Source organism: Hemitrygon akajei, chromosome 26 (assembly GCF_048418815.1).
Source record: "Hemitrygon akajei chromosome 26, sHemAka1.3, whole genome shotgun sequence".
NCBI lineage: Eukaryota > Metazoa > Chordata > Chondrichthyes > Myliobatiformes > Dasyatidae > Hemitrygon > Hemitrygon akajei.
In genome coordinates, this window is record NC_133149.1 from 9,963,612 (window position 1) to 9,984,898 (window position 21,287).

General features: G+C 42.6%; 1 protein-coding gene across 10 annotated transcripts in view; it reads left to right on the forward strand.

The window, feature by feature from the left end:
* The window catches only part of LOC140716749 (neural cell adhesion molecule 1-like), a 694,163-nt gene that overhangs the window by 406,206 nt on the left and 266,670 nt on the right, over window positions 1–21,287 (forward strand). For all 10 annotated transcript variants that reach the window (XM_073029568.1, XM_073029569.1, XM_073029563.1 and 7 more), the window contains exons 5-6: window positions 8,437–8,574; window positions 11,472–11,589. In XM_073029568.1, the coding sequence (XP_072885669.1) occupies window positions 8,437–8,574; window positions 11,472–11,589 (256 nt within the window). The remainder of the gene's footprint in view (window positions 1–8,436; window positions 8,575–11,471; window positions 11,590–21,287) is intronic.

Genomic DNA, 21,287 nt, shown 5'->3' on the forward strand with positions numbered 1-21,287 from the left:
TCGAAAAAAATCTCCCACGGTACCGTCAGCTCAACCAGAATTATTTTCCAGTCTTGCGGAGAGCTGTGTGCATCACCTCCAGGAACTGCAGCATCCTTCCCACATCGACCCTCATCTCCCAGGACCTGGCCGTTAGCAACAAATTTGGCTTTGGTTGTTTGGTTACAAAAGGCCTAGCTCCTAGGTCTTCCTCAAATCTGTGCCAGCCGTCCTCTTCTTGCATCTCTCTCGCTCCAGTGTGTCAGCAAGAGTCAGCAGCACCTTATCATGGCGCCACCTATACCGTCCTTGAGTTAGAGCTGTTTTACACTCAGACAATATATGAGCCAGTGTCCCCTTTTGACCACAGAGCTTATAGTTCAGGTCCTCTCTCATCCCCCACGTGTACAGATGTAATGGTGAAGGAAGGGTGTCGCAAGAGGAAGGAAATACGGAAGGGCTTCAGTCTCAATGACTTTGCCCATGAAATTTTGCGCTTCGGCAGATCCCATTTTGTCCAGGCACCCTGGGACACTTGTTCCACTGCCTTTAACATCTGCTTCTCTTCCTCACGGATCCGTTCTTCTGCCTGTACCATGTCTCACCTGTTCCTTATGCTTGCATTTCTCCACTGCTGGAAGTGAACTGAGCCGAGGCCTTGCTGCCTGACGCAGGGGTTGCTGATGATATCTCGCAGTTTCAGAGAACACTCTGCCTGCTCTACTGCTGCGTTGACTGCCCACATACACCCAGATCTGGTTTTAACGCCTGCTTGCTTTACCAGGTCATCATTGGAATCTCTCAAGCTTAATAAGGCTCTGCATTTAGCCACCTTGAATTCCTCCACAACAGATGACAGGGGAAGCTGCAGCTGCCCGGATCGTATATAGAGGCCCACTGAAGAGAGGCTTGGGGGAACTCCTAACCATCTCCGCAGGTGCTTGTTGGTTTTCCTCTCGATGCCCTCTACGGCAGTCATGGGGAACTCGTAAAGTGTGAAGAGCCAGAGAAGCCTGGGCAGAAGGCCGTATTGGTACAGCCAGGTCTTGAATTTACCGGGAAGTCCGCATTTGTGGATCTTCTTCAGCTATTCATCTGTCTGCTTCACAGCATTGGTGACATTGGCCCCATCTGTCAGTGACACATTAAACCACTTCCCCAAGCATTTTATTGGGTTATCTTCAATGGAAGGGATGACCTCACCCTGAACTTGGAGGCTAAGCTTTCTAGTTACTTTGCTCTTTCTGATCACCATACACCTGGACTTCTTGGCCTTGAAGGACATCCTCGCCCAAGTGGCTACATTGTCCAGGGTTTCCAATACCCGTCTTGCTTGGACGCATGACACAGTTGTTATAGTGATGTTGTCCATGAACCCTCGTAGAGCCGGCTGGGCAATGCCTGACTCCAGCGCCGGGCCACGGGTTACGTTTTCTGCTGCTGATATTAGGAGGTTCACTCCCATAATAAATAGGGTGGGGGGATATGGTGCACCCTGTTGGAATCCCCTTCTAGAGGTCCTGCCAGCTTGTTGTGAAATAGGCTGATGTAAATCTGAGTTTGAATCCTCCTAGGTAGCTGGTGATCATGTCTCGAATAGCCACTGGGATGTGGTAGTGGTCAAGCCCTTCTAGGATGAGGTCATGTGGAATAGATCCGTAGGCGTTCGCGAGGTCTAACCAGACAACTGTTAGGTCGCCTTTTTTCTGCTTGGCCTCACGGATCAAATGGCTAATCATTGAGGTGTGATCCAGACGCCCCAAAAAGCCTAGAATGCCGCCTTTCTGGATGGGTGTGTTGATATAGCGGTTGTGCGTCAGCCTTTTTGCAAGCACATAAAAGAAGATCTTACATTCCACATCCAGGAGAGAAATTGTCCTAAACTGGACAATTACGGAAGAATCCTCTTCCTTTGGAATAAAGCAATCCTCTGCCAATTTCCAACTTGATGGAATAGTACCTTTGGCCCAGATCTTTCTAATGACCTTCCACAGCCTCCGAAGAAGTTTTGGGCATTTCTTATAGACCTTATAAGGTATGCCGCTTAGGCCTGGGACAGCTGATGCTTCAGCTTTCCAGATGATGTCCTGGATTTCCTGCCATGAAGGCTCATTCATATTCAGTTCAATTGATGATTTTTCTGGTCTATGCACAGCCCGATTGGTTCCTAGTCCCTGACCCCTCTGTGGGTCACTGTGTGCCTCCCGCAGGAACTCCTCTACCTCTGGCTTCAAGCTGGATAGTATACCAGTTTTTTGTTGGCCAAGAAGAGCCCTGGTGAAGCTGAATGGATTTCTCACAAACTGCGTTCGCCTTTTCTCGTTCTTCCTTCTTTGCTGTGGAAGATGTTCCGCCCACCGAAGTTTACACAGCTGTTCCCGCAGCATGCTGGTTAAGTCCTTGATACCTTCTTTTTCGGCCGGTGAGCTGTTTTTAAACCTCTTGTTGAGTGTATTTAATTTGCCTCTCAAGTGACAAACCTCCCTTTCCCTCCTATTTGGTTGCCGCGGTAACTCGGGCTGACTTCTCCGCTCTATTGGGCCAGTCGTTCCTTAGCTAGATTGTACGCTATGGCTGTGAGTGAGTCGATCTTTCTGTGTACTGGGCCTGCTATGGCAACTTCCAGGATGCCGTCTAGATCATCATCGAACTGCATGCAGGCGACGTTGTCTGATGATCTAGGCCATATATGTCAAACTCAAGGCCCGCGGGCCAAATCTGGCCCGCGGTGGAATTATCTTTGGCCTGCGAGATAATATCTAATTACTATTAAAGCTGGCCCCAGTAATCGAAGCGCCTATGGCGTATGATATGGCTAATGCTGAGTTTATTCAGGTACCAGGTTTTCAGGGTTTTTAGTGTTTATTCGGCAGTCTTGCTCGGCAGTCTTCTTCATAAGAAACGGAATTTGTAAAGTGAAACACTTTGTAGTTATAGCAGAGACTGAGACACATGAGAGCAGGCTGAAAAAACGGAGGCAACGAAAGCTGCGTTTGCACGCGTCCGACTGATCCGGCCCGCATGAAGCTGCATTTTGCTCAATCCGGCCCATGACCTAAAATGAGTTTGACACCCCTGATCTAGGCCATTTGATCCTGTCTTTCCTTGACGAATGGATTGGAGTAGCCGAGGGGGAACTCACTTGGTCTGTTGTTTGGTGTTGAGGCGACTCAAGTGCGGAGAGATCTTCAGCTCTGTATTCACTCAGATTGGGGATTAGGTGGTTGAAACATCCCAATGTTTGGTTTGGTGGGACTCAAGTCATACTGACCCTAGATGTATGGAGTTTAAGAAAGGTGGCTTTCTCACCATGGAGTCCAGTGGCTGTTAGCAAATGGCTAACGAGCTGTGCTTCTATCTATATACTACTAAAACTCTCATGCTCTGTCTGTTTGTGACTTCCAATTAGTGCAAATGGTGCATTACAGCGGCACTTTTTTTTGGCTAAATCGACTTACAATACGCTGACTTACAAAATGCAGGCGAAGTTCAGGGTTATATATTCATTCATTTGCAAAAATCAACAGGCTGCCTTTCATCCGAGAGCTGATCCGCCATCATGGAAATCAGGATACGACACAACGACACATGCGCACGGCCAGCTTCAGCAGCGACACCAAGCGGAGCAAAAGGGCAGGGCAGGGCAGCTCTATTTCGAGTGGTCACATATCACCATCAGTACATGCAGGATTGGGACAGATCTAACTGCCACCCATCAATAAGAGATCATTAAATTTTATTGTAATGACGTACTGCTCATTCAATATTTTTATTCGTATATTACAAGTCAAAAAAAGTACCAAATACATTGTATTAAAAATACAGTTACAATCACAAACCCTATATTCATAAAAATTACATTAAATTGTAATATTAAAATATAAAAAATTTGGTATACAGAAAAAAATCTAAACCCACTATCAAAGTCAGAGCTGTTAGGAAAAGCAAGTAAAAAGGGAGGAAAAACCCTTATCATATAAAATATATTATTAGCCACCATCTGTACTTTTACAACAAATCAAAGGTTTTGAAAATAACTCAAAAACGGTCCCCACAATGTATAAAAGTCTTGACTAGATTCAAAAACTGAACATCAGATCTTCTCTAAATTTAAACATGACATAACATCCCGTAACCCATAATGACGTACTTTGAGACACCCATAAAACCCTTTGCTGCAGTCAAAGGACAACTGTGACTATATCACGTCCATTTAGGAGAGCGCCAATGTCTCCAGAATGACAACGAGAGGCACAAGGGTGGCAGATCAACCAGAAATGTTGCCATCAGAAGTGTCCTTCGTTAAACGAGGAGGAGCTATATTTGTCTTGCTACATGTCTTCTTTAATAAACTGGTTTTTATTCTTCAGTTTACAAAGCAAAGCAATACCAATAGCATTAAGGAAAATTTAATGTTCATTCTGGTCACATCAGACTGCACTACCTTTCTCTCAAAGGGTAACCCAACGGGTCACCCCGTTGTCTAGTATAACCATATAACAATTACAGAACAGAAACAGGCCATCTCGGCCCTTCTAGTCCTTGCCGAACGTTTACTCTCACCTAGTCCCACTGACCTGCACTCAGCCCATAACCCTCCATTCCTTTCCTGTTCATATACCTATCCAATTTTTTTTAAACAACAAAATTGAACCTGCCTCTACCACTTCTACTGGAAGCTCGTTCCACACAGCTACCACTCTCTGAGTAAAGAAGTTCCCCCTCGTGTTACCCCTAAACTTTTGTCCCTTAACTCTCAACTCATGTCCTCTTGTTTGAATCTCCCCTACTCTCAATGGAAAAAGCCTATCCACGTCAACTCTATCTATCCCCCTCATAATTTTAAATACCTCTATCAAGTCCCCCCTCAACCTTCTATGCTCCAAAGAATAAAGACCTAACTTGTTTAACCTTTCTCTTAGTATATAATATGTAGTGCAAAAAGAGAGTTGAAAAAAAGAAAACAGTGAGGAAGTATTCATGGTTTCATTGTCAGTTAGGGGAACAAGCTGTTCCTAAAATATTGAGTGTATATCTTCAAGCTCCTGTACCCTTCTCCCTGATGGTAGCAATAAGAAGATGGCATGTCCTAGGTGACAGGGTTCCTTAATGATGGAACTGTCTTTTTGAGGCATCACCTTTTGAAGATGTCTTTGATGCTGGGGAAGCTAGTGCCCATGATGGAGCTGGTTGACTGAATCTGGGGTAGAGGCTGAGTCTTCATCAGAGACTGGAGGTTGAAGGCCCAGTGTCTCTGAGTTCGGGGGTCTGAGGCCAAGGACCTGAGGCCCAGAGGCCCAGAGTGGTCTGACCTGGAGTTGTAAGCCTTTGTGTGTGAGGAGATGCGAGAGTGAGAAAGGAACTTGTTTTGCAGCTGTTGTCTTGTTTAGTTCTGTTGTTATTGTTGCTACTTGTGTTCTGCTATTGTTTTGCTGTAAATTGTGGGTGTGCTATCTTTGTATCGGAATGTGTGGTGACACTTGCAGGCTGATCCCAGCACATCCTTGGGTGTGTTCATTGATCAAGATTCTAAACTCAAGAATGTTTATTGTGATTTTTCAGTACACGAGTGTAAAGGGGTTTGTTACTCCAGATCCAATACAGCCTAAAAATGCAATTAAGTATAAAGAACACAATAACAAAGCACAGTACATATAAAAGCAATCCCATTAAACACAATGTATATGTAGTTGTTATATACATGGACTGATGTACATGAACTGACGCGAGGTGATGTTTATATAGCGGTGGTTGGGGGTGTGATGGGGTGGGTTAGTGGGTGGAGATGTTGATCAGCCTCACTGCTCGGAGAAAGTAATGGTTTCTGAGTCTGGTGGTCCTGGTGTGGATGCCTCTTCCCTGATGGGTATGGGACAGACAGTCCACGAAAAGAGTGGGGATAATAGAGAAGCACAAATCTGGGGAAGGATACAAGACTGTCTCAAAGGCACTTAAACAAACCTCAGAGCTCAGTGCAAAACATTGTGAAAAGTGGGAAAAAATATGAAGCCACAGCCACACTTTCCAAGATCAGGCTGTCCCTCTAAACTTTGTCACCAGAGACGAATGTCACTTGTAAGAGAGGCCAACAGTCACTCTGAGTGAGCTGCAGAAGTCAGTGGCTGTGATTGGAGATGAGGTTCATGGCTCCACAATCTCTAAGGCCTTGAACAAAAAATGTATTTATGGAAGAAGCCCTGGCTAAAAAAAAAGCATATCCTTACCAGTAAAGATTCACTTAGAAGATACTGTGAAGATGTGGAAGTCGGTCTTGTGGTTGGATAAGACTAAAGTGGAACTTTTTGGCTTCAACACTAAGCAGTATGTGTGGCATAATTTTAATACTGTGCATTAGCCAGGTAACACCATCCCTACTGTAAAGTATAGCGAAGGTAGTATCATGCTATGGGGATGTTTTTCAGTGCAGGGACTGTAAATCTAGTCAGGATTAATGGGAAGATGAATGCTGCTAAACACAGAGAGATCCTGGATAAAAACCTGTTAGCCTTTGCCGGAAAGCTTAAACTGGGGAGGAAATTAGTCTTTCAACAACCCAAAGCACACTGACAGAGCAACCATGGAGTGGCTTCAAATGAAGAAAATTGCTGTCCTTCAGTGGCTCAGTCAGAGTATGACCTTAACCGGATCGGACATCACTAGCAAGACCGCAAGATTGTTATCCACTACTGCTCCGCAAATAACCTGGCACAGTTTGAGCAATTTTGCAAGGAGGAATGGGAAAATCTTGCTCCATCATGTTGTTTAAAGTTAATAGAGACTTATCCTAAAAGACTACTGGCTGTAATAGCTGCAATAGGTCATTCAACTAAGTACTGAGCCAAGGGGGATGAATACTTTAGAATTGCTGACATTGCAGTTTTTGAAGTTTTAGTTTTTTATTCTTTATGAAAAAAGGAGCATGTAATTTACAAAAAAGAACCCTTAGTTAAGTTGATCAAAATGCCTGGTTGTAATACTCATTTATGTGAACAAAGAGTTGGGGGCTGAATACTTTTACAAACCACTGTATATAGTACACTTACTTTGATAATAAATGTACTTTGTAAAAAAAATCTGAATCTGCATCTAAATCTGAATCAATCCTAAATCTTCCTATAAACAGAGCGGATTCTGTTCAGATTCAAGCAATGACAATTTGAATAGACTGAGTGTATACGTATGCTTGTTCTTGCTTCTCTGTGAACCTGCAGAGCCATTTACCAAACTTGTGAAGTAAATTCCAGGAATCTGTTTCAGACAGATTTGAACCTTGGTTATCAGAAATAAACATTCAGTCTCAGATGCGATATACGACAAATTATTTCAGTAAGCAGAAGCAAAGTCAGCACATGAGAGAATTAATTTTTTTGATGAACACAATATATCCAGAGATCAAAAAGATGGACCATTGGATTGTGGTGGCCCATCGTCTGACAAGCAAAATGTGGTTTGTTTAGTGAACTGTAAAGTGAGTGAGCATGGAACAAGACTATTACTGAGTATGAAAGAGTCAAGATAATAAATATAATACTCATCGGTCAATCAAATAACTGTATCTTCCAGCTCAGAAAGACTCTGTGAGTTGTATATTTTCATATGGAAGCATTCCATCTAATTATTTTAAACATTCAATTAGAACTGAAAATGTCCTCTTGATAGCTGACCAACACAACATCAGTTTGATCATAAAAGAGGATTTTATGTTGATTCCTACACCAACTCCTGTGGTCAGATTGTTCCTTGGACTTTTCTAGTTTTATCTCTCAGTTCTCAAAGAAGTTCAAAGTAAATTTATTTTATCAAAGTATGTATATGCCACCATATACTACCTTGAGATTCATTTATACAGGTATTCACAGTAGAACAAATAACTACAATTGGAAAACTACACACAATGACTGATAAACAACCAATGTGCAAAATAAGACAAATGGCACAAATATGAAAAACAAACTAATGTTAAACAAATCAATATTGAGAACAGGAGTTGTAGAGTTCTTGAAAGTGAGACTGTATGTTGTGGAATCAGTTCAGTGTTGAGGTGAGTAAAGTTATCCACACCTGATGTTTGAGGGGTAATAACTGTTCCTGAACCTGGTGGTGTGGGACCTAAGGTTCCTCTACCACCTTCCCAATGGCAGCAGCGAGAAGAGATCATGGCCTGCATGGTTAGAGTCCTTGATAATGGATCTCTTTCTTTTAATGTCCAAGCTTCTGGAAGCTCCATGGTCATTCCCAACAGTTTCTTAGTAGAAAACATTGGTCACTGCAGATCCACAAGAAGTTGGGTAAAAAATTTTCTACTTGATCAGAGAATGGAGAGGGATATTCTGCTGGAAGATACTTTGTTCTTCATCTGCAGACTATAACTTCATTGAGCTGAAGTATTTTCATGTCTGACTGAGTTTTACTTGAAGTGCAAATGCTGATTGCCTCGTTTTTTAAATCATTTTTCAGTTCGTTTCACAATGTTGCCCAACAACTACTTGTTAATCCACAACATTAGGAAGACAGATGAAGGTACTTATCGATGTGAAGGGAGAATCGCTGCTCGTGGTGAAATCAAATTCAAGGATATTAAGGTTATTGTGAATGGTAAGTTCTCTTTACTGCTGTTACTGATGTCTTTGATGTTTTTTTTTGTTAATTATACATCCTTTTTATGTGCAAGCACTACTGATTACTGTCTCTCACTGAATTTGTTCCTTGCCATGCCATTGGAATTTCACAATGTTCCATATGTTGAATTGTCGCATTAAGAACATCTTGTACTGATTTACGTGGTAGTTCATATACAGGTCCTCTCCAGTTACGGCTCTTCAGTCGCTGAGAACTGTCCATTTAGTTTGCAAATAAAAAAATGCAGCCACTGGGCAATATACATGAAACACTGGTTTTCTCGGCTGCGTAAGTCTAGGGAAGACAATCTCCGGCCCCGCTAAACGTGTGAGATTGAGGTGTGAGCCCACCCTGAAACCCCCTGTTTGTGTGGATGCTGCATGATTTGTACACTGTTACGAATCAGTATCACGAAATAACCAACAGTACACCACATACAATTAAATGATTTAGCTTTATAATTCTTAATTTGACTAAAGGGTTATTAAAGAAAAAGCAAAAAAAGAAAAGGGCCATTTTAATGAAACAGTCTTATGTGCACAAGTTGGAGTTCACAGTTTCCCCTTTGCCGATCCTCCTTCAATCTCCCCAGGCTTCGCCGAATCATGGCCCTGCTCCAGGTCGACTCCTATGATTTCTTCTCTCTGGCATCTTCTGCCTTCCTTTCCTGCCGAACAAAAGCCCCAGCTCACCCTGGTGTCAGGCACACAACACAAAAACAGACTCTCTTCATTGGACGCCTCACATTCCAAAGCACTGGTTATCACTAACCATAACCCAAACACTGCTGCTACAGAAAGACCTTTACATTAGCAGTGAAACCTTACCCAGGGTGTTACATACAATACTGTACAAAAGTCTTAGACATATGTAAAAAAAAAATCTGTAACGTGAAGATGCTTTCAAAAATAATGAAATGGAAAGTGTCTAAACTTCAAAAAATACAATATTCAATGTAAATTTATTATCAAAGTACATATATGTCACCATATACAACTCAGAGATTAATTTCTTGTGAGCATTAACAGTAAACCTACATTATAATAACCATAACGGAATCAATGAAAGAGCACTCCAACTTGGGCATTCAACCAGAGTGCAGAAGACAACAAACTGTACAAATACAAACAAAATAATAATAATAAATAAATAAGCAATAAATATCAAGAGCATGAGATGAAGAGTCTTTGAAAGTGAGTCCATAAGTTGTGGAAACATTTCATTGATAGGGCAAGTGAAGTTGAGAGAAATTATCCCCTTTGTTTTAAGAGCCTGATGGTTGACGGGTATTTTCTGTTCCTGAACCTGGTGATGTGAGTCCTGAGGTTCCTGTACCTTCTTCCTGATGACAACAGTGAGAAGAGAGCATGTCCTGGGTGGTGGGGTCAGTAATGATGGATGCTGTTTTCCTGCAGCAATGCTTCATGTAGATGTGCTATATGGTGTGGAGGGCTTTACCTATGATGGACTGGGCCTTATCCACTACTTTTTGTAGGATTTTCCATCCAAGGTTGTATGCTATTTCTATACATATATTAGAAAAAGTCTTGTCACAAACTGAGTTCCCATACAGCACAGTATGCCTGTAGTCCTGCAGAGGACAAAAATGTATACTATTGTACCTGTCTCAACCATCTCCTCTGACAGCTCATTCCATTCTCAAGAGTGAAGAGATGATTCTTCGCAAGATTTATAGATGTCACAGAATCACAGGGCCTACAAAATCTGTATGAGTGCAGTCAAAAGAAAATTGATTCTGAGTGTGTAAAAGCTGAGCAGATAATCCTCAATGATGGCAAGTTGGGATCAGAGGAAGGAAAAGAATTTCCTTAGTACTGAGAATCCATATGGAGTTGGATCCACTTGTCTCCTAAATGCTCGTTCATACATACGGGTTGTCCAGAAGTTAGATGTTTGTAACCTTGCAGAGAAGCTGTATTGATGGTATTAAAAGGGTGTGGCCAGAGAAATGGAGCATGTGGGAGGGTGCATGATGATAAGTCCTTGAGGAGATGATAGTGTGGCCAAGACAGGAAAGCAATCGATGGTTGTGCACAGGACATGAGGAGGCGGGAATTTATGCATCACGTAGCAATGGACAGCCCAGAGGAGATAGTATATAATGTCATTTGGAAATCTGCAGAGTATCCATCACTGAATGTGGCATGGTGACTTTCTCCTCTACATACATGAGACCTGGCACAAAGCTGGGGACCTCTTTGTTAAACAACTTCGCTCTTTTTGCTACAAAAGACAGAATTTCCTGGTGGCCACCCATTTTGATTCAACTTCCCGTTGCTTTTCTGACCTGTCTGTCCATGCCCTGCTCTACTGCCATGATGAGTCCAAGCTTAGGTTGGAGGAACAACACTTAATATTTCATTTGGCTAGCTTCCAACCTCAGAGGATGTACATCAATTTCTCCAACTAACAGTAATTTCTCTCTCCTCTCTCTTTCTCTCTTTTTCCATTCCCCATTCTGGTTCCCGTGTCACCTCTTCTCATCTGTTCATCAGCTTCCTCTGGTTCCCTTCCTCCTTCCCTCTCTCCCTTGATCCACTGTCCTATTCTATCAGATTCCTTCTTCTTCATGCCTTTACCTCTTCCACCTATCACCCTCCCTCCCCCACTCACCTACCTTTCTCTTCACGTGGTCTCAACTGCAAGCTTGTACTCCTCCTCCACCAACCTTCTAATTCTGGCTTCTTCCCCCTTCCTTTTGGGTCTTAGCCCAAAATGTCAACGTTTTGTTCCTCTCCATAGATGCTGGCTGACTTGCTGAGATCCTTCAGCCTTTTGTGTGTGTTGACCTTTTTGAGATGCCTCGGATCAACAATTCATCTGGTATTTATCATCTCCTGTTTGTGTTTCAGTTCCTCCCACCATCCACGTCAGAGAAATGGTGGTGAATGCCACGGCGCACAGCGAGCAGTCGGTCACTTTGGCCTGTGAGGCAGATGGTTTCCCTAAGCCAAAGGTGATTTGGCAAAGGTAAGGCACATAAAGTACATCAGCAAAAATAAAGCTGTTTCTATTGTTCCCACCCACTGCTCGATTTTCTCTTGTATCAGGAAACATTTATTTGATGGGTTAAATAAATTATTGATTAAATCAACAATTCCTCTGCAGTTTATGCCTACATGAAGCAAGGAAGCAATAAAACTAATAAAAAGATTAGCCTTTTATTAAGCCAAAGTGCAAGCAAACATGTGGCATGAACCATAGAATAATAGAACATTACAGCACAGAAACAGGCCTTTTGGCCCTTCTTGGCTGTGCCGAACCATTTTTTTGCCTAGTCCCACTGACTTGCACCTGGGCCATATCCCTCCAAACCCCTCTCATCCATGTACCTGTCCAAGTTTTTCTTAAACGTCAAAAATGAGCCAGCGTTCACCACTTCATCTGGCAGCTCATTCCACACTCTCACCATTCTCTGCATGAAGAAGCCCCCCCCAATGTTCCCTTTAAACTTTTCCCCCTTCAACCTTAACCCATGACCTCTGGTTTTTTTCTCCCATACCCTCAGTGGAAAAAGCCTGCTTGCATTCACTCTATTTATACCCATCATAATTTTATACACCTCTATCAAATCACCCCTCATTCTCCTACGCTCGAGGGAATAAAGTCCTAGCCTATTCAACCTTTGTCTGTAACTCAGTTTCTCAAGTCCCGGCAACATCCTTGTAAACCTTCTCTGCACTCTTTCAACCTTATTAATATCCTTCCTGTAATTAGGTGACCAAAACTGCACACAATACTCCAAATTCGGTCTCACCAATGTCTTATACAACCTCACCATTACATTCCAGCTCTTATACTCAATAATTTGATTTATAATGGCCAATGTACCAAAAGCTCTCTTTACGATCCTATCTACTTGTGATGCCACTTTTAGGGAATTATGTATCTGTACTCCCAGATCCCTCTGTTCTACTGCACTCCTCAGTGCCCTACCATTTACCTTGTATGTTCTACCTTGGTTTGACCTTCCGAAGTGCAATACCTCACACTTGTCCGCATTAAACTCCATCTGCCATTTTTCAGCCCATTCCTCCAACTGGTCCAAATCCTTCCAGTTTGCTTTGAAAGCCTTCCTCACTGTCCACTACACCTCCAATCTTTGTATCATCAGCAAATTTGCTGATCCAGATTGCCACATTATCATCCAGATCATTGGTACAGATGACAAATAACACTGGACCCAGCACTGATCCCTGTGGCACACCACTAGTCACAGGCCTCCACTCAGAGTAGCAATTCTCCACTACCACTCTCTGGCTTCTTCCATTGAGCCAATGTCTAATCCAGTTTACTACCTCTCCATGTATACCTAGCAACTGAATCTTCCTAACTAACCTCCCATGTGGGACCTTGTCAAAGGCCTTACTGAAGTCCATGTTTACAACATCCACTGCCCTTCCCTTCATCCACTTTCCTGGTAACTTCCTCGAAAAACTCTAATAGATTGGTTAAACATGACCTACCACGCACAAAGCCATGCTGACTTTTTCTAAGAAGTCCCTGTCTATCCAAATACTTGTAGATCCTATCTCTTAATATTCCTTCCAATAATTTATCTACTACCGATGTCAAACTTACTGGCCTATAATTTCCCGGCTTACTTTTTGAGCCTTTTTTAAACAATGGAACTACATGAGCTATCCTCCAATCCTCCGGCACCTGACCCGTGGATATCGACATTTTAAATATTTCTGCCAGGGCCCCTGCAATTCCAACACTAGTCTCCTTCAGGGTCCATGGGAATACCTTGTCAGGTCTTGGGGATTTATCTACTCTGATTTGCCTCAAGGCAGCAAGCACCTCCTCCTCTTTAATCTGTATAAGTTCCATGACCTCCCTACTTGTTTGCCTTGTTTCCATAGACTCCATTCCAGTTTCCTTAGTAAATACAGATGCAAAAAATCCATTTAATATCACTCCTATTTCTTTTGGTTCCATACATAGCCAACCACTCTGATCTTCAAGACCAATTTTATCCCTTACTATCCTTTTGCTCTTAACATACCTGTATAAGCTCTTAGGATTATCCTTCACTCTGACTGCCAAAGCAACCTCATGTCTTCTTTTAGCCCTCCTGATTTCTTTCTTAAGTATTTTCTTACTCTTTTTATACCCCTCAAGCATCTTATTTCCTCCCTGTTGCCTATACGTGTTATACATCTCTCTCTTCTTCTTTATCAGAGTTCCAATATCCCTCAAGAACTAAGATTCCTTATTCTTATTCACTTTGCCTTTAATCCTGACAGGAACATACAAACTCTGCACTCTCAAAATTTCTCCTTTGAAGGCCTCCCACTTACCAATCACATCCTTGCCAGAGAACAACCTGTCCCAATCTATGCTTTTTAGATCCTTTCACGTTTCTTCAAATTTGGCATTTTTCCAGTTTAGAACTTCAACCCGAGGACCAGATCTATCTTTATCCATGATCAAGTTGAAACTAATGACATTATGATCACTGGAACCAAAGTGTTCCCCTACACACACTTCTGTCACCTGCCCTAACTCATTTCGTAATAGGAGATCTAATATTGCATCCTCCCTAGTTGGTACATCTATATATTGATTTAGAAAACTTTCCTGAACACATTTTACAAACCCTAACCCATCTAGACCTTTAACGGTATGGGAGTCCCAATCAATATGTGGAAAATTAAAATCCCCTACAATCACAACTTTCTGTCTCCTGTCTGTTATCTCTCTGCAAATTTGCTCCTCCAATTCTCGCTGACTATTGGGTGGTCTACAATACAACCCTATTAATGTGGTCATACCTTTCCTGTTTCTCAGCTCCACCCATATGGCCTCAGTAGACAAGCCCTCTAATCTGTCCTGCCGAAGCACTGCTGTAATATTTTCCCTGACTAGCAAAGCCACCCCCACCCCCACCCTTCATACCTCTGCCTCTATCACGTCTGAAACATCGGAACCCTGGAACATTGAGCTGCCAGTCCTGTCCCTCCTGTAGCCAAGTTTCAGTAATGGCTATGATGTCATAATTCCATGTGTCAATCCAGGCCCTCAGCTCGTCAGCCTTTCCCACAATACTCATTGCATTGAAATATACACACCTCAGAAGATTATTACCACCACACACAACCTTACTATTTGTGACTTTGCATGAACTACTGACATCATTTATTTTTACTCCCGTTCCACTATCTACTCTGGCACTCTGGTTCCTATCCCCCTGCAAATCTAGTTTAAACCCTCCCCAATAACACTAGCAAACCTCCCTGCAAGTGTATTGGTCCCCTTGTAGTTCAGGTGTAACCCGTCTCCCTTGTACAGGTCCCACCTGCCCCAGAAGAGGTCCCAATGATTTAGAAATCTGAAACCCTGCCCCCTACACCAGTTTCTCAGCCACGTGTTCATCCTCCAGAGCATCCTACTCTTACCCTCACTGGCACGTGGCACAGGCAGCAATCCAGAGATTACTACCCTCGAGGTCCTGTTTTTCAACTTCCTACCAAGCTCTCTGTACTCACTCTTCAGGACCTCCTGACTCTTTCTACCTATGTCATTGGTACCGATGTGTACCACGACATCCGGCTCATCTCTCTCCCACTTCAGAATACTGTGCACGCGATCAGAGACATCCCTGACCCTGGCACCTTGGGAGGCAATAAACCATCCGGGAGTCTCTGTCACGACCACAGAATCTCCTGTCTGTACCCCTGACTATGGAGTCCCCGATCACTACCGCTCTCCTCTTCTTCCCCCCTTCCCTTCTGCACTGCAGAACCAGACTCAGTGCCAGAGATCCGGCTGCCGCAGCTTGTCCCAGGTAAGCCATCCCCCCCAACAGTATCCAAATCGGTATACCTGTTCTGGAGGGGAATGGCCACAGGGGAACCCTGCACTACCTGCCCTTTCCCTTTTGCTCGCCTCACGGTAACCCAATTACCTGTGCCCTGTTCCTTAGGTGTAACTACCTCCCGGAAGCTACTATCTATAAACTGCTCAGTCTCCCGATTGATCCAGAGGTCATCCAGCTCCTGCTCCATTTCCCTAATGCAGTTTGTTAGGAGCTGCAGCTGGATGCACTTCTTCCAGGTATCGTTGTCAGGGAGACCTCCGGTCTCCCTGACTTACCACATCCTGCAAGAGGAGCATTCTAGCATCCTGCCTGGGATATTCTCTAGTCTGAACCAAAAAAGAAGAAAAACAGAAACTTACCGGAACCTACCCTCGCCTCTTGTCTGTTTCTCGCCGAAGCCTGATTGAGCCAAAGCCGTCCCACTCCGACTCAGTCCACTCCAACGATGGCGGTATATGGCGGTCTTTCTTTTAAACCTTGGCGCACTAGAGAGCATGCAAGAGAGATTTCCTAGGATCATGTTTTTCCGTGAACAATTGATGTAGACCTTGATCGTATTTATGAGCCAATGCAGGCAAAATTCCAGACCACAATGTACGAAGTTCAGTACACAACCAATCAGCGATGAGATATCCTCCTTACATCTCAAATGAGTTTCCGTAATGATGACCACTCTGCTGATTGATATATAAAGACCAAGCATACGGAGGACACACCACAATTGATGTCTCCTTGTATATGGTGACTAACGTTTGCAATTAAATTGCCAAGATTGGAGAACAACTCAACCCAACCATCAATCACCCAAGCTACACATTTTCTGAATTATTTCCATTAACTTTATTAACGTTATTTCTGACATGTACATCACAACATAGAGTAAAATATGTCATTTGTGTCAATGACCAATACAGTCCAAGGATGTGCTGGGGGCAGCCTGCAAGTGTTGCTAGGTTTCTGGCGCCAGTATAGCATACCACAACTTAAGAACCCTAACCTGTAGATATTTGGAATGTAGGAGGGTACTAGAGCACCCAGAGGAAGCCCATTGGTTATAGGGAGAATGTACAAGCTCCTTCCAGACAGCGGCAGGAATTGAACCTCAATCACTGATTGATGATCATTGGTACTGTATTAATGTTACACTAGCCACTACACTACCATACCACCCTAATTCTGTGCCTCCCATTTTTCTGCTAGTGCCTTTGTGAAACAGTTTAGGACATCTCATTTCTTTAAAAAATCCATGATCATTGAGTTCTGGGTCAAACCCAAGATTGGCAAATCCTGGAGCAAAGTCCAGAATTGGAGATCCAATGTCTGAGGGTCCAGGGTCTAAAGGTGGCCTGTCTCAGGATTAGAGGCCTGTCTGTGTGTGTAAGGAGGTGGGAAAGGGGTTTGTTTTGTTGCTGAAGATTGTGGGTATGGTGTGTTGGCTCTGGAGTATGAAGCGACACTTCCAGCTGCACCCAGTGCGCTCTTGAATGCGTTGGGTATTAACGTAAAAGACATACTTCACTGTATGGTTAGATGTACATGTGATATATAAATCTGAATGGGATTGAGAGGAATAATAAATCAAACATGATGGAATGGGAGAGCAGACTCACTGTGCTGAATGGCCTAATTCTGCTCCTGTGCTTTCTGGTCTTATTCAGGGAGTCAGAGGTTATGAGGAGAAGACAGGATATGAGGATTGAGAGGGGTAACAAATCTGCCATAATGGAATAGCAGACCAAACTCAATGGGCCAAATGGCCTAATTCAGCTCCTATGTCTTATGGTCTGATGAATCTGAACTGGGGAAAAAAACACTCTTCTTACGGCATTGACAGCAAGGATGTCTTTAGTGTGAATTTATTATTTTGAAAAACCCCACCCACTAATTTTTTAGCAACAGGACAAGAATCACCTCCCTCCACTTCACTTCACCAGGAACATCAAGTCAAGTTTATTGTCAAGTGCTCAAGTATGGTGAGGTACAGGTACAATGAAAAACCTTGCTTGCATCTACATAACAGGCATGTGGATACAGACAGCACACTAATGACCACTTTATTAGGTATACCCACACACCTGCTGGTTCATGAAAATATAATATCTAACCGGCCAATCATGTGGCAGTGAATGAATGCAAAAAACATTCAGAAATTGTCAAGAGGTTCAGCTGTTGTTCAGACCAAACATCAGAATGAGGAAGAAATGTGATCTAGGTGACTTTGACCGTGGAATGATTGTTGGTGCCAGATGGGGTGCTGCTTTGTGCCTGCTGATCTTCTGGGATTTTCACGTACAACAGTCCAGAGCAGTGTTTCCCGACCTTCTTTAGCCCATCGTCCCCCGAAAGGATGTTCATACTTGCCAACACCCCCCAAGCACCTTCATACTTGCCAGTGCCCCTCTTAGGCACAGTATACTTTCCGGTGCCCCCATAGTGTAACAACATGTCTACCATATGCGAACATGAGAAAAATGATTCTGGTTTCAATGTTTATTTGTCTTTAAACCTATCTTACACAGTACCTGTACACTGTGCAGCAGCTTTGATATCAATGTGATACTTGAGCTTGATGGTTTTTAGTAATAGTTGAAATATCTGGTTCAAGTTGTGACAGCAAAAGCCTTAAGTCCCCACACAAAACAATGTCCAAGCGGTTTCAGTTTTTTATGAGTGTGTGGTTCACTGCACTGAAGTCTCTTTCAACAAGGTAGGAGGATGGAAATGCAATGAAGAGAAGTTTAGCTCTTCTCCAAAGACCAGGAAACTTCTTATGACAGTGTAGACACATACCACGAAAGCCGGCATTCTTGACAAGCATTTTCGCTTCTTCATCATTCTGAATTTCGATAATTTTTTCTCACAAGCTCTCTTCATATTTTCCACCTTGCAAAGAAATGGATTAATTTCCCAGTCCGGAATTTCCAGATCATTCAAGTCCTTGAATTGATTCTGAAAATCCTTCAGTGATTGCAGGTGTCAGCAGGACTCTTGCAAATCACCATCTGTGAAAGAGAGTGCCTTTTAAGCAGAAGCCTTTTGATAGCCAACGCACTTCAGTGTGAAGAAGCAAGCATTCAAACTCTTCATCGTTATCTTGGCATAACTGGCAAATAATTCTGCTATTTAATGGATGAGCTTTAATTTTGTTGATAACAGATATTACAAGAGTCATGCTTGAAAAAAGTCGCTGGCTGAGTTTTTGGCCACGAGATGTTGATGATGGGTTGCAAACAGACTTGGAATTTCTTTTTTCATAAATGCTACTAAACAAGCATGGCGATCTGTCATAATCTGGTGCTCCATCTGTTGCACAAGAGATCATGTTCCTTATCGGAATACTTTTAACCTCCTCAATATAAATTTTGAACTCATCGTAGATTGATTCTGTGTTGATAATTGTTTATAATTTTTTTTACAAAAGAGTATCACTTCATAAATGTTTCCAGTTTTGATAAACCATACATATGCCATTAGCAATGCCTCATTGTCTCACACAGTTGGCTCATCCAGTTGTATCCCAAATTCTGTTTTTTACAGCTCTGTGCATAGTTGATACTCAATGTCTTCATTCATTTCAACAATATGACGATCTGCAGAGTTATTACTCAGAGGATTTGATTTTAAAATACTGGTCTTCATTTTGAGAACAGTTGAGAACACTTCTGATAAAGCAGGCATCATTAATCTTTCACCAATAGTATGAGATTTTCCACACTTTGCTATCATTTTGGAAATGTTACAAGGAACAATGAGACCACTATCAAGATTATTTTTAGCTTTCTTGTCAAATGACTCAAATGCAACGCTTTTCAAATGCTTCTTTCATCTTCTGGAACTGAGTAAAACCATAAGTAGCCTTTTCAGGGTGTCTTTTACGGAAGTGTTCCTGCAAGCTTGATGGTTTCATGGCTTCATTAGACAGTACAGTATTACAAATAAGACACATGGGGCATCATTCTGATGGGAACAGAATAAAACCACACTCCAGGTATGTAACACTGTATTGAGCCACTTTCTGTAGTTTCTCTTTCTTAGCAGGATTAGAATTCAAGGCTTTCACCACCTTCAGACTCAGAAATCGTACAGGGCTAAATTAAGATAAAAATTAACATAAACTGGGAATGCCTATTGGATGTTGACAACGGCAGTGAGTTGATATGGTTGGTCAGATCTAGTGTCAATTTTGGATGCTGCTGATCACCGTCCCCCAAGAATCTTGAATGCCCCCTTGAATTCTATTTCCCCTAACACCCCTTAGAACATGTAACTGTCCACAGTGGGAATCTCTGGTTTGGAGTTTACTGAGAATTGTGCAAAAAACAAAAAACATCCACTGAGCAGCAGTTCTGTGGGCAAAAACGCCTTGTTAGTGAGCGAGGTCAGAGGAGAATGGTGATAGTAACTCAAATAACCATATATTATGTAGGAGCCATGTATCTAGTTTCTATATGCATTGTATTTTGTGTTACGTGTTTATTATGGTCATTAGTCATGTGGAGGGGTAAAGCGAAAAGGTTCAGTTACGTATTAAAGCTTCGTCTTTAGACAGAGTTAGAGACAGCTGGGAATGATATTTTCTTTGTTGACTACTTAAAATCACTTAAATATCGCTTAATTACATTTTAAAAAGCTTAATTACGTTTAATTATGTTGAAGAAAGCTTAAGTACGTTTATTACACTAAGACTGTTCATTTCGTTGCATTGCTAGTTTTAGTTTCATTTGTTTTTTCAAGATTGTTTTACTTGTTTCTTAATAAAGAACAGAAAATACTTTTTGACTTTGAAACCTTGGATTGGATGGAAGGCGCGTCACACAGGATTAACTCCTCCCTGGCCTGTACTTTGTCTCTAAGTGGTGTTGGTTTGTTTGTTTGATAGTACATGTTACAACATTCATGTACAGATGAGTATCTTTGAACACACAGCATATCAAATCTTGAAGTGGATGGGCTGCAGCAACAGAAGAGGATGAACATAGCACTCAGTGGCCACTTTATTAGGTGCAGGAGGTAACTAATAACATGGCCACTGAGTGTACATGAAACATACAAAATGGTGAAGAAAAATAATATCAAAGCACAACATTAGGAAAAAAAAGGTATCAGAGAAGTGGTCAGTAGTGTTTAGTTGCTGAGATATGATTAGCAATGTGCGGGTCTGTTCAAGACTGGAGTCAGGAAACTGCGGATACTGGAGTCTGGAGCAGAACACAACATGTATGGAGGGAAATGGACAGCTGTCAGGGCACTTCATCCAGACTGAAGGAGGGGTGTTAGCCAGTATATGGTGAGGACGTAGATGTGGTGAGGACCGACAAGTACCCGGGGGGGCATCTGGACAACAAACTTCAGTGGAGCACCAACAAGAAGGGCCAGAGTTGCCTATACACCCTGAGGAGACTGAGATTCTTTGGAGTATGCAGGCCTCTCCTTCACATGTTCTACCACTCTGATGTTGCCAGTACAAGTTTCTATGCGGTGGAGTGCTGGGACAATGGCATCAACATGGGTGATGCCAACAGGCTCAATAAACTGATTAGAAAGGCTCGCTCTGTTATCGGAGTCAAACTGGACACACTGGAGGCTGTGGTAGAACAAAGGACCCTACAGAAAATCCTGGCAATTCTGGACAATGTTTCTCACCCTCTGCATGCCACCTTGGCTGAACAGGCAAGCACTTTTAGCAATAGACTAAGACAACTGTGCTGCTCCAAAAGAGCGCTATATGAGGTCATTCTTACCCTCAGCCATTAGGCTCTATAATGAGTCAACCTATAGCTGGGGAAGTGATAACTCCCTCGCCCCCCCCCCCCCTGTTAGACTGTTTGTGGTAATATATATTCTA